This window comes from Vulpes vulpes, chromosome 1, assembly GCF_048418805.1.
Source record: "Vulpes vulpes isolate BD-2025 chromosome 1, VulVul3, whole genome shotgun sequence".
Classification (NCBI taxonomy): Eukaryota; Metazoa; Chordata; class Mammalia; order Carnivora; family Canidae; genus Vulpes; species Vulpes vulpes.
In genome coordinates this window covers 115,337,602-115,349,844 of record NC_132780.1, presented here as the reverse complement: position 1 = coordinate 115,349,844, position 12,243 = coordinate 115,337,602, and the positions used below count along the sequence as shown (strand labels likewise).

At 40.6% G+C, this 12,243-nt stretch overlaps 1 protein-coding gene across 3 annotated transcripts in view; it reads right to left on the bottom strand.

The window, feature by feature from the left end:
- Positions 1-12,243, bottom strand: part of SIDT1 (SID1 transmembrane family member 1) — a 93,695-nt gene that overhangs the window by 25,866 nt on the left and 55,586 nt on the right. For all 3 annotated transcript variants that reach the window (XM_072723470.1, XM_072723479.1, XM_072723483.1), the window contains exon 10: positions 11,050-11,093. In XM_072723470.1, coding sequence (XP_072579571.1) covers positions 11,050-11,093 — 44 coding nt within the window. The remainder of the gene's footprint in view (positions 1-11,049; positions 11,094-12,243) is intronic.

Sequence of the window (12,243 nt, the reverse complement as noted above, 5' to 3'; positions counted from 1 at the left end):
CTTTTTTTTTCCTTTGGCACTTTTCAGAGAAACCATCTTCTGGTTCCTGCCTGATGGGATTGCAGAATCACAAGAACAAAGGAGCACAGGTCCTGAAATCACTTCGAGGAAGGCCGCCACTGAACAGAAACATAGAGATAAACTTCTCTGATGAAAGCCCGGTCATTTGGAGGTTTTTCTTTTTTTCTTTTCTTTTTTTTTTTTTTTTAAGATTCTATTTATGTATTCATGAGAGACACACAGAGAGAGACAGAGACACAGTTAGAGGGAGAAGCAGGCCCCATGAGGGGAGCCTGATGCAGGACTCGATCCCAAGACCCCAGGATCACGCCCTGAGCCAAAGGCAGACACGCTCAACCGCTGAGCCACCAAGGTGCCCCAATTTGAGGGTTTTTAAAATAGCATTTAGCAATACACTGACTATTGGCAGGCTGAGCCCAGATAGAGAGGAAATTACTGCACTCCTTGGAGCAATAAATGATGACAACTGAGCTAAGGATATGGAAAAATATGAGATATTTTGAGATTTCTGGATCTGTTGCCAAATGTTTGTTGGCAGTGAGAGAGAAGCAGAATAAGATAATGCTCCTCAAACTTTTCCATTGAGGTACTCCTTGTAGCAGCACCGGGAGTGAACTCATTCCTCTGAGTCTGGCGGTGGCATCTGGAGCCATGCCACCGCCAGCAGCAGAGAAAAATATCTCCCAACCATCTCCTTGGTTATCAGAGGAGATGCTACCATTGGCTTTGTCCGCCTCTGAGGATGAGGCAGGACTGAACAAGAAGAGGGGAAACCACGACTAAGTAGGGTTTCTAGGCCATCTCTCGGACTCTGACTTAATGCTACGGTATTTCCAGCAGCCACACTCGTCTGGGGAGATGCATGAGAATATTTCTTCACTGCCTCCTGAGCTTTGTCAAGGATCTGGGATATTGTCAGGCTGGTGGGAAGTTCGATATGGCCTCTCTCTTCTGAGGTGAGACTGCCTGTAGCACATGCAAGCAAGACACACTGTGAGTTAACTGGTCGGTCTCGTATACTGTTGCAGGGAAATACATGTTCAGTGAAGACACATAACTGAGGATATTCTATACCATCCTCACTGTGAATACATTTCCATTTCTTCATAGAAAATTCAGTTCGTTATTACACTCATGCTCCAGGACGTAACACGTAAAATGGAACCAAAGCCTCCAACAGTTCATCATTTGTCACAGCCAAACCGTCTCACCCAGCGCTTAGCCTTCCTCCCACCGGTGGGTAGTGAACACATTAAAAAACAATCCTATTTGTGGGCTTTATCTGTTTTTTACCCTTTGTGTGTTCACTTTCTTCATGAAGAAAAAGAAATAAATCCCGAGTTCAAAATATTTAGCCAGGTGATGAAAGACGGCCTCTGGAGACTCAATTTCCTTCTCCTTTTGGTAGCTTAGCCAAGAGTTGGCTCAACTGGAAGGCCCCAGCAAGGCCTTTGGCTCACACAGCATTCCTGGCAGGCAAGGTTCTTCCCAGGCCCTCAGAATGCAGACTCCCTGGCACCGTCCCTAGGCCTGGAGATTCTCCGATATGTTTCTTATTACTTCAAGAAAGCAGACATTCCTTGGCCTTTCTTGGGCTCACCCATAAATATGTAACATGGTGTCGATACCGTCTCTGCTTTCATCCAACTTCAAGGCAGAGAAGTAAGTTATTTTCAGACTTCAAAGTTTGAGATACTATATTTTTGTGTGTGCAATACTAGTGTCAGATGGAGATGTTGTGTATGATTTGATTGACTCTTTGACCTAGGACAGACTTGGCCATAGTTCCAGCCCAGAGCTTTGCTGCCGTGACTACTAACTATAACAAGTTCCAATTACTATTCTCACCACCACTAGTACTGCTACCATAACTCATGTTCCCATTGCTGTTACTACTGCTGTGGTTGCTGATGCTACTACTACTACTACCGCTACTACTATTACGATACCCGGCTAGTGTTCACTGAAACTTCAGTGTATGTCAGACACCCTTTTAAGTTCTTTACAAGAATTTACTCTTTTAATTTTTCAACGGCCCTATGAGGTAGGTACTATTATCACCATTTTAAAATAACAAAAGGAAGGCATTGAGAGATTGAGTAATTTGCTGAGTCCTCCAGATAGATAGAGAGTGGTTCATTGTATTGGTTTCAGTTAAAACTTTTTTCTTTTCTTTCTTTCTTTTTTTCTTCTAGAGAGAGAGACAGAGTGTGAGTGTGAGTAGGGGAGGATCAGAAGGAAGAGAGAATCTTAAGCAAGTTCCATGCCCAGCATGGAGCACAGCATGGGGCTCAATCTCATGACCCTGAGATCATGACCTGAGCTGAAACCAAGAGTCAGATGTTTAACTAATTGGGCCACCAAGGTGCCCTAAAACTTCTTCTTTTTTAAATATTTAATTTATTTATTTGAGAGAGAGAGAGAGAGAGCACGAGCATGAGTAGGGTGGGGGTGGGAGGGCAGAGGGAAAGGAGAAGCAGCCTCCCTGCTGAGCAGGGAACCTGATGTGGGGCTATCCCAGGACCCAGACATCATGACCTGAGCCGAAGGCAGACCCTATAACTGAGTGAGCCGCCCAGGTACCCCCAGAAGTTATCTTCTTAATTGAAAAATAATACAGGGATTTTCCTTCAAAATATGAACAACTGGCAGCAAGGGTATTACTTTTATGGAATGTCCAAGAATATCTTTCAAAAGAGACAAGAAATATAAGACTTATTTGCAAAAAAAAAAAAAAGACTTATTTGCATCTCCACTTTAATAAACTGATACTTTAAAGAAGTATCTAAGCACAGCATTTGCTTTTTAGGTTGTCTGCTGCTGCTTGCTGATGATTCTCAATTGGGTCATGTTAGTATCTTCCTTCCGTCTAGCTCACTGTGAGGAGTCTCACAGAAACTGTGTTGTGGTCTCATCTCAGGTGATGTGGTCTTTTCTATTTTTCTCCTTTCAAGCTTAAGCTCCCTCTTTTTAAAACTTTCTATTCAAGTATAATTAACATACATTGTTATATTAGTTCCAGGTGTACAACGTGATTCGACAATTCTATACCTTACTCCATGCTTATCGTAAGTGTACTCTTAATCCCCATCACCCATTTCACCTGTCTCCTCACCTACCTCCCCTCTGGCAACCAGCAGTTTATTTTCTGTATTTAAAACCTGTTTTTTAATTCATCTTTTTTTTTCTTTGTTCATTTTGTTTCTTAAATTCCACACAAGAGTGAAATCATATGGTACTTGTCTTCTCTGACTGACTTATTTCACTTAACATTATACCCTCTAGGTCCATCTATGTTGGTGCAAATGGCAAGATTTCATTCTTTTTTTATTATTTATTTATTTACCTATTTAATTTTTTTTTATTTTTTTTTCATTTTTTTCATGGCTGAGTAATATTCTTTCTTTTTTAAAAAAGATTTATTTATTTTAGAGGGGGAGTGAGAGAGAGAGAGAGACAGCAGGGGAGAGGGACAGAGGGAGGAAATCCTGAAGCAGACTCTCTGCTGAGCATGGAGGTGGACTCAGAGCTCGATCTCACCACCCTGAGATCATGACCTGAGCTGAAACCAAGAGTTGGCCACTTAAAGGAATGAGGTCCCTGGGTAATATTCTTTTTTTTTTTTCTAGTAGGAGAATTTATTTTATTTTATTTTTATTTTTTTAATAATTATTTTTTATTGGTGTTCAATTTGCTCCCTGGGTAATATTCTATTATATATATATATATATATATATATATATATATATATACACACACACACACACACACAGATATACACACACCCCACGCACACATCTTTTTTATTCATCATCTACCTACACATGCTTGGGCTGCTTCCATGATTTGGTTATTATAAACAATGCTGCAAGAAACATAGGGGTACATATATCTTTTTGAATTAGTGTTTTAATTTTCTTTGGGGATTACATGGTAATTCTATTTTTCATTTTTTTTGATAAACCTCCATACTGTTTTCTACAATAGCTGCACCAGTGTGCATTCCTACCAACAGAGCATGAGTGTTCCTTTTTCTCCAAATCCTTACCAACACTTGTTATTTCCTGCCTTTTTGATTTTAGCCATTCTGACAGGGGTGAGGTGATGTCTCATTGTGGTTTTGATTTGCATTTTCCTGATGAAGAGTGATGTTGAGCATCTTTTCATGTGTCTGTTGGCCATTTCTATGTCTTCATTGGAGAAATGTCTGTTCATGTCTTCTGCCCATTTAAAAATTGGATTATTTGGGGTTTTTTGGTGTTGAGTTATATAGATTCTTTATATATTTTGCATATAATCCCTTATTGAATAAATCATTTGCAAATATCTTCTCCCATTCAGTAAGTTGTCTTTTTGTTTTGTTGTTTTGTTGATGGTTTCCTTCGGTATGCAGAAACTTTTTATTTTGATGTAGTCCCAATAGTTTGTTTTTGCTTTTGTTTCTCTTCCCTGAGGAGACATATCTAATGTCACTCAGGCTGATGTCAAAGAGATTACTGCCTATGTTTTCTTCTAGAAATTTTATGGTTTTAGGTCTAACATTTAGTCTTTAATGTATTTTGAGTTTACTTTTGTATATGGTATAAGACAGTGGTCTGGTTTCATTCTTTTGCACGTAGTTGTCCAGTTTTCCCAACACCATTTGTTGAAGAGACTGTCTTTTTCCCATTGCATATTCTTGACTCCTTTGCTATAGATTAATTGACTATAAAAGCGTGGGCTTATTTCTGGGCTTTCTATCCTGTTCCATTGATCTATGTGTCTATTTTTGTGCCAGTACCATACTATTTTGATTACTACAGCTTTGTAGTATATCTTGAAGTCTAGGATTGATACCTCCAGTTTTGTCATCTTTTTCAAGACTACTTTTTATTCGGGGTCTCTTGTGGTTCCATATAAATCTTAGGATTATTTGTTCTAGTTCTGTGGAAAAAAGCTGCATCTTGATACAGATTAAGCCTGTAGTTTTAAGCTCTCTCTTTTTAACTGTTAACCTATGTCCTCTTATAAAGGTATAATTAAAAAATATCAAATGTGTAAATAGTAAGGGAAGAATGACACTAAAAATCAACCCACAATTTTTGGCATTTTGGGGTTACTGAGAAGCCCTCTGCATTTTGGGGTTACTGAGAAGCCCTCTGCTGTGAGTAGAAGTGCGCATAGGAAAATGCTTGAGTTTGGTTATGTATGGTAGGAGGTTGAAATGGTTTGTGGGAAGCAATGTTTTTGTGGGCGTAAACACAGGAGAAAAAACCCCACAATAGCTAAAATCAAAGCATACGAGTGAACAAAAACAATCACTGTTATGTTAGGTGAAACCTCATTAAAAAGCAAAAGCCAGCTGTGTGAGTCTGTTCAGACTTGGATGTGTTACTGATTTCTGTACTCAGCTCTGGCTTGTAAGCGAGCAAGCTGTGGTTTTGATGTAGTCGCTAGCTGCTGTTCTCACTCTGAGGCATCTGCAACACCAGTGGTTGGTTCCATGATGGACAAGAGCATCAAGATTGTCATGGGCAACACCATTGCCAGCATATAAAGATGTTTTACCTCTGTGGATGTCTACAGGCACAATTTAAGTATGAGACTGACCAACACTGGATGACAGTATTCTACTAATGTTTCTAATGCCTAAGGCCTTCACTGAATGCAAAAAACCAAAGCATTATCTCCCAAACTTCAAATATAATTGATGCTCCCGGAACGGGAGTTATATTTATATTTAACTCTGTGGTGTTTAGAAAGAATTAAACACAGAATATCAGTTTACAGGACAGGCCAAGCAAGATGTTCTGGCTGGGAATAAGCAAACATAACAAAGTTGTGAATGAGCTCATCTTAATGAAGAAACTTGTTCAGGCATCTTTTTTTCTGAACATGAACCCTTTGCCATCTGCTTACTTTACCAACGTTGAATAAAACACGCTTGCATGCTGGCTTTTTATGGCAAGTGCTCAGCGTGAGGAGAAAGACTTCCCTTCGTTTTGCACATGTTGGAATCTTTCAGGGACTTCATATTTATAACTGTCCTGCCTTCTTCTGTCTCTGGACTCAGGAAGTTGGAACCTGAAGAGGGAGTCAGAAATGATGTGAACTCACTGCCAAAAATTTCGGTTTATGCCAATGGGCTACCTATCCCCAAAGTCTTAAAAGTTGAGGAGGGAGTTCCAGTCCAAGATGGCAATGTGGGAAGACACTGAGCTCACCTCCTCCACAGACACACCGAATCTACACCTATTTATAAAGCAATTCCTCCTGAAGAACTGAGGACTGACTGAGCAGCTTTTGCACAACTAAAGATAGAATAGCAAGAAACACAAAGACACAGTAATGGAGGGCACTATGGGAACTGCAATTGGAGGGATAGTACTGAGGGACCAGGAGCAGATTTGTCTGTCTTGGGGCACAGACAAAAACCATGGTTTAAAAGGGCAACCAGAATGTAAAAGATCCAGTCTTTGAACTCAACCAGTGGTGGGAGAACTACTGCAACTCTCTGCTGGGAGGGGCTGGCCAGGGCCTCATGTCACCGTCCCCCTCCACCTGGATAGTGCACAGGGGAGCAGGGGCCAGGTGTCAGAGCTGGCCTGCCTCCTCAGTGCACATTGGTTTTAGGGCTTCTCTCTTCAGAAAGCTAAATAAACTTTAAATACAAATATAAATATGTATATAATGTATATGTGAAGCCTTTCTACTCTATTAAAATTCGCCACCAATGTTAAGCTTATCTATCAAAGAGAATGTTTGTGAGGAAAAAAAGCAAAAAAGACAGGCATCCTGAGTCCCCAATGACAAGTTGGGTAAAATCTCCTCTGTTTTGGCATTCCTTTTAACCTATCACTACTCCCCAGTTTCAGCGTGAAGAGGAAGAAACACAAGTCATGCTCACCTGGTCACTCTCATTGTCCCCACCCCACTGCCATCTTCTTCCCACCATCCTACTGCACTGAATGAAATGGGCTGCTTCTCTCTGGCAAGAGTTTTCCCTGCCTCCTCTTCTTGTGGTAGCCTCTGACCTCTCCCCTTCTCTGGTGTCACAATGGCACATGCAGTGGGATGAGATAACAAAAAAATAAGTCTGGAGGTATTAAAAAAAAAAAAAGTTGAGGAGAGCATGAAGAAAACCACTAAAATAAAATTTCTGTCAAAGAAAAAGTGGCAGGAAAAGTCAAGGAAATTTGGAAGAAGAAGAGGCAGGGCTAGAGTTTGAGACCCACTGCCACAGAGACTGATGATGGCCTGTGCTCCTTGACTCCTCCAAACTCACACTGTTGGCCTTATTCCCTCTGGACCCTGCTCTTGGCCAAGAGCAGGATTCGTCAATGGTTCCATCCAGGGAAGGACTTGAATGGCCATTTGGTTCTTCAATCTAACAACCTGTCAGGTTTGTTTAGCTCTCTCACTTGAAGAAAGTGACCTTCTGGTATCACCAGGTTCCATGCTGACAGCTCGTGTGGCCCTGGAAGCCTGTGGGACACCCCCATTCACCTTTCTCTCGCGCTGTAACTGAATTTCTATACAGACTCTTGAACAATGATGGGAAATGTGGGATTTTTCCATTGACAGAGGAAATGTGTTTAGAGCACAGGGCCTTTCCTAGCAGCCCTCAGACTACCACAGAGGCCCCTGTCCACAGAGGCCCCCTAAGTGGTGAGTGGAGAATACGGTGTCCGGCCCAATGTACCACAGTAAAAAAACAAAACAAAAACAAACAAACAAACAAAAAACCCCCAAAACCTTTCGTGGCCTGAAGCAGCTCTTTACCAACACTATTTCAACTTCAGCTGGCTCCACAGTCTTATCTGCGTCTTTATCTCATGAAGTATGAAAGATAGCTCTTTGTTTTATGGCACAGTTGGGGCCAACGTCAACATTTTTCCAATAGAATTTAAAGAAAGACCGGCAGGCAAATGAAAGAAAAACAAACACCAGGACGCTGACAGATCTTCCAAATGCAGCCTTCCTGTTGTCACAGAACTAACACAGGGCTGCCCCCCCTCTGCTGGCAGGTAGGGCCTGGCTCCAGATCTTCCACCTCAAGCGCACGCGAAGTGAAAGCGTGAGGCCAAGCTCCTCGGATGTCTAGGTCCACACTGCTTTGGGTGGACCCCATGGGGAGTCTAATGGGATCCTCCTTCCCTTTCAGACGCTGCGCCTAGCATCTACTCTGGCTGCCAGCCCCCAGGGCATTTCTGGTAGCTCTGAGCACCCCTGAACTTCTGGTGGCCCCCACAATCACACTCACCCTGGCCCTTGGGTGACATTTCTCTATCCTTGCTCCTCGGCAAAGGTCCCTCCCCAGAATGTCTCACATTAGCTTTCAGAGACTGTCCCTCACTTGCTTCTGTCTCTTGCTCCAGGCTGGTTTCTCAATGCTCCATCTGATAGGCTTAAAAGAGTCGCTAACTGGTTCTTTCCTAGGGTGGAATGTGTCTTCTCTGCTCTTGTCCTCAGCATCTGGGTCTTGTCTCACTTGTCATGTGCATGTTTCCAATGTAGCCTGTCTGCGTAACAAAGGCTCCTTATTTCTTCCCATTTCAAAGCCCTTTGTGGTGAAGCATCCCATTCCCTACTTCCTAACTAAGCTGGGATTCTGTTCAGGTAACCCCATCTGGCAGTCTGTGTGTTTAAGTCCGATATTCTCAATTGGGGGTAGAGATGGGGAGGGGTGGCATTTTGCCCCCAAGAGGACATGTGCCAATGCCTGGAGACATTTTTATTTGTCACCAGGAGGGAGTGTACTACTGGTTTCCAGTAGGTGGAGGTGCAAAAGGCAGTTAAACATCCTATAGTATATGGGTCAGCCCTAACAACAAAGAATTATCTGGCCTGTAATGTCAATAATGTTAAGTTTGAGAAACACAGGTCTTAGAGGAAGATGATCTCATCTTAGCTCTGTAAGTAGGCTTGATCCATCTGTAGATAAATCTACTCTTTTGCAGCGACTGATTTAACAATAAGCAAATAATCTGCTCTACACCAGTGAAACATGAGAAGTAATGGGAGCTTCTGAAAAAGTCCTTCCTTTTGGACATTGTGTGGTGAGAGTGTCATCCTGATTCACCTCCCCGCCAGCACTGGAAGCAAAGCAGAGTCGAAGGAATGGTGGGGAAAACGACCAGGGCCACTAGACTCAGTCAACCCTGAAGCCCACCCCTCTGCTCAGCCTACAAGGAGAGGAGCCTCTTTATTGTTTAAGCATGTTTTGAGGTCTATTTTGCTGTTATTTGCAGCCACATAAGTCCTAACTGATGCATCTTTACTCTTTCTTCCTTTCTCTTCACCTTCCTCCCTCCCTCCCTTCACTTCCTTTCCTCTTTCTTTCTTACTTTTTTTCTTTCTCTCTCTTTCTCTTTCTTTTTTCTTTCTTCTTTTTTTCTTTCTTTCATCCTTCATTCATTTTTGCTTGTCGCCTGAGGGGTACCTGTAGCTCTTAACTAATTTTCACAGCCTTCTTGATCTTGGACAATGATCTGGCTAAAGTCTCACCTCTTTCTACCTACACTTCACTGTTCAGGAAACTCTTCTGAACATGAAAATTCCTTTAATAATCATTACAATATAAACATGTTTTCACTCATACAGTAAAAATAACAGACCATCATTTCACAGAGCATCAGTTGGATCTGACATATCAGGCTTTCTAAGTTCAACTAGGATCAAAATAAGAGCAACACTTGGAGAAGAAAAAGGATGAGATCCAGAGAGAAGACAAATTTATTTAAACAATTTATGAATACAAGGGAAAGTAGTACTTTGTATTTTAAAGATACTAGAGTGAGTGTCCTTTCGTAGTCTTTCATACTGCTAGTTGGATGTTATCAAAACCAATTGCATAGGTGGCTGGAAAAAATAAACATGCTGACATTGGGAAAAAACAAGTCAGAGGAAGGCTGGAGAAGCAGCCCTCCAGCACAGTGAGAATGTTCCTGCTGGGTGGGTGGGGGATCAATTTGTGTCTTTCTGATATTCTGTGGGCTCATTTAAGTTACAGAAAAGACAGAACTAAACATCTGCTGCATGTGACTGAAAAATCAAGTCTTGTTTAATCGTTCCTTTACCAAATAATCACTCTATGCCAAATAATTCATGAACACTGAGTAACTAACTCACACTGATTTAGAGCTCAAAAATGAGGACATTTACAAAAGGTATACACTTCCAGTTATAAAATAAATACGTTCTGGGGATAAAAGGTGTGGCCTAGTGACTGTAGTTAATACAAATATTGTATATTTGAAAGTTCCTAAGAGAGTAGATCTTACACGTTCTCATCACAAGAAAAAAAAGTTGTAACTATGTGTGTTGATAGATGTTAAGTAGACTTATCCTGGTGACTGTTTTTGCAATATATACAAATATCAAATCCTTGTGTTGTGCACCGGAAACTTATACAATGTTACATGTCAATTATTTCTGAATTAAAAAAATAAGGACATTTAATATTTTCTACGTTTTGATAAAAAGATCAGGTAACTGAATTCCTTTGTTTAAATTATCAGAGTGGAGGAAAAGACATATTACAATGGTCAAATAATAATCAGTTACTCCGGATTTCCCAAAGTTATTATACTCTTTATTATACTAACTAGTCTCAAATATTTCAGACTTAATATTTAAGCCTCTCTCTCAATTTGAGAAAAGTGAACTCTGTATCAGAGCTGACACAATAAATTCTTATTATTGTTCACAAGTCAGTTTTGGGATAACAGATGTGAACAATTTACATCCAAGAAAAGATTAAACTTAAAAAAAAAGATGCATGGCTGATAAGTGGGCTATGGGTAACTGCAAGGGATACTGTGAGCAAAGGTTCTTAGTATGAGCTCCATATCTCAGTAATTATCAACTACGAAGGCTGGTTCTCACTAGCTCTGCTTTCTCTAAAAAGTGCAGGTTAGATTACTCTGTGGGATAGGAACCAAGGGAGGCTTTGGAAATTACAAAAAGCAGAGAGACAAAAGAAGTACCAAATGGGATGTTGCCACATACTTGATATCTTTTGAATTTGAAACCAGGAGTTTTTCTTACCATCACTGGAACCAAAGCTTCCACGGATGGATTTTCTTTGAAACCTGTAAACAAACACACACACGTTTTTAAGAAGACAGTGAAAACCTCAGCATTTTACTTTTGTTCCGTATAGACTTTGGTGCAGAGTTGTCTGCGAGGATCTCTTAACAATGAGCCTTTGCAAAATAAATAAATAAATAAATAAACAAACAAATAAATAAATAAATAAAACAAAACAAAACAATGAGTCTTTGCAAGTGGAGAAACTGGAATTCTGATACGTTGCTGGCGAGACTGTAAAATGGTTGGGCCACTTTAGAAAACTCTTCAGCAGTTCCTCAGAAAGCTATACATAGACTTACCTTATGACCCAATTCCACGCCTAGGCATGTATCTACATACATAAATTCATTAATTTATTTTCAGATTCATTTGTTTTCAGATAATTCACATATCATAAACTTCACTCTTTAGTGTGCACATTTCAATGAATTTTAATATGTTCACAAAACTGTGCAATCATCACTATTATTTAATTCTAGGGATCCCTGGGTGGCGCAGCGGTTTGGCGCCTGCCTTTGGCCCAGGGCGCGATCCTGGAGACCCGGGATCAAATCCCACGTCGGGCTCCCGGTGCATGGAGCCTGCTTTTCCCTCTGCCTGTGTCTCTGCCTCTCTCTCTCTCTGACTACCATAAATAAATAAAAATTAAAAAAAAAAAAGCACAAAAGTTTGGCAAATTGAACTTCAATAAAAAATATGTGTATATAAATTTTTTTTTTAATTTTTAAAAAGCACAAAAGTTTTGGGGCCCCTGGGTGGTGCAGCTGGTTAAGCACCCGACTCTTGGTTTTGATTCAGGTTGTGATCTCAGGGTCGTGAGACTGAGCCCCTTGTTGAGCTTCATGCACAGTATGGAGCCTGCTGGAAATTTTCTCTCCCTCTCCCTCTGCCCTTCCTACTTTTGTTCCTCACACTCTCTCTCTTAAACAAAATAAATAAATCTTAAAAAAAATCATAAATGTTTTAACTTTGATGAGGTCTAGTTTATCTCTTTTTTTTCTTTTGTTATTTGTGCTTCTGGCGTCCTATCTAAGAAACTATTGCCTAATCCAAGATCACAAAAGATTTACACCTATGTTTTCTTCTAAGAGTTTTACAGATTTAGCTCTTATATTTATGCTCTTATATTTATAAGCTCTTATATTTATA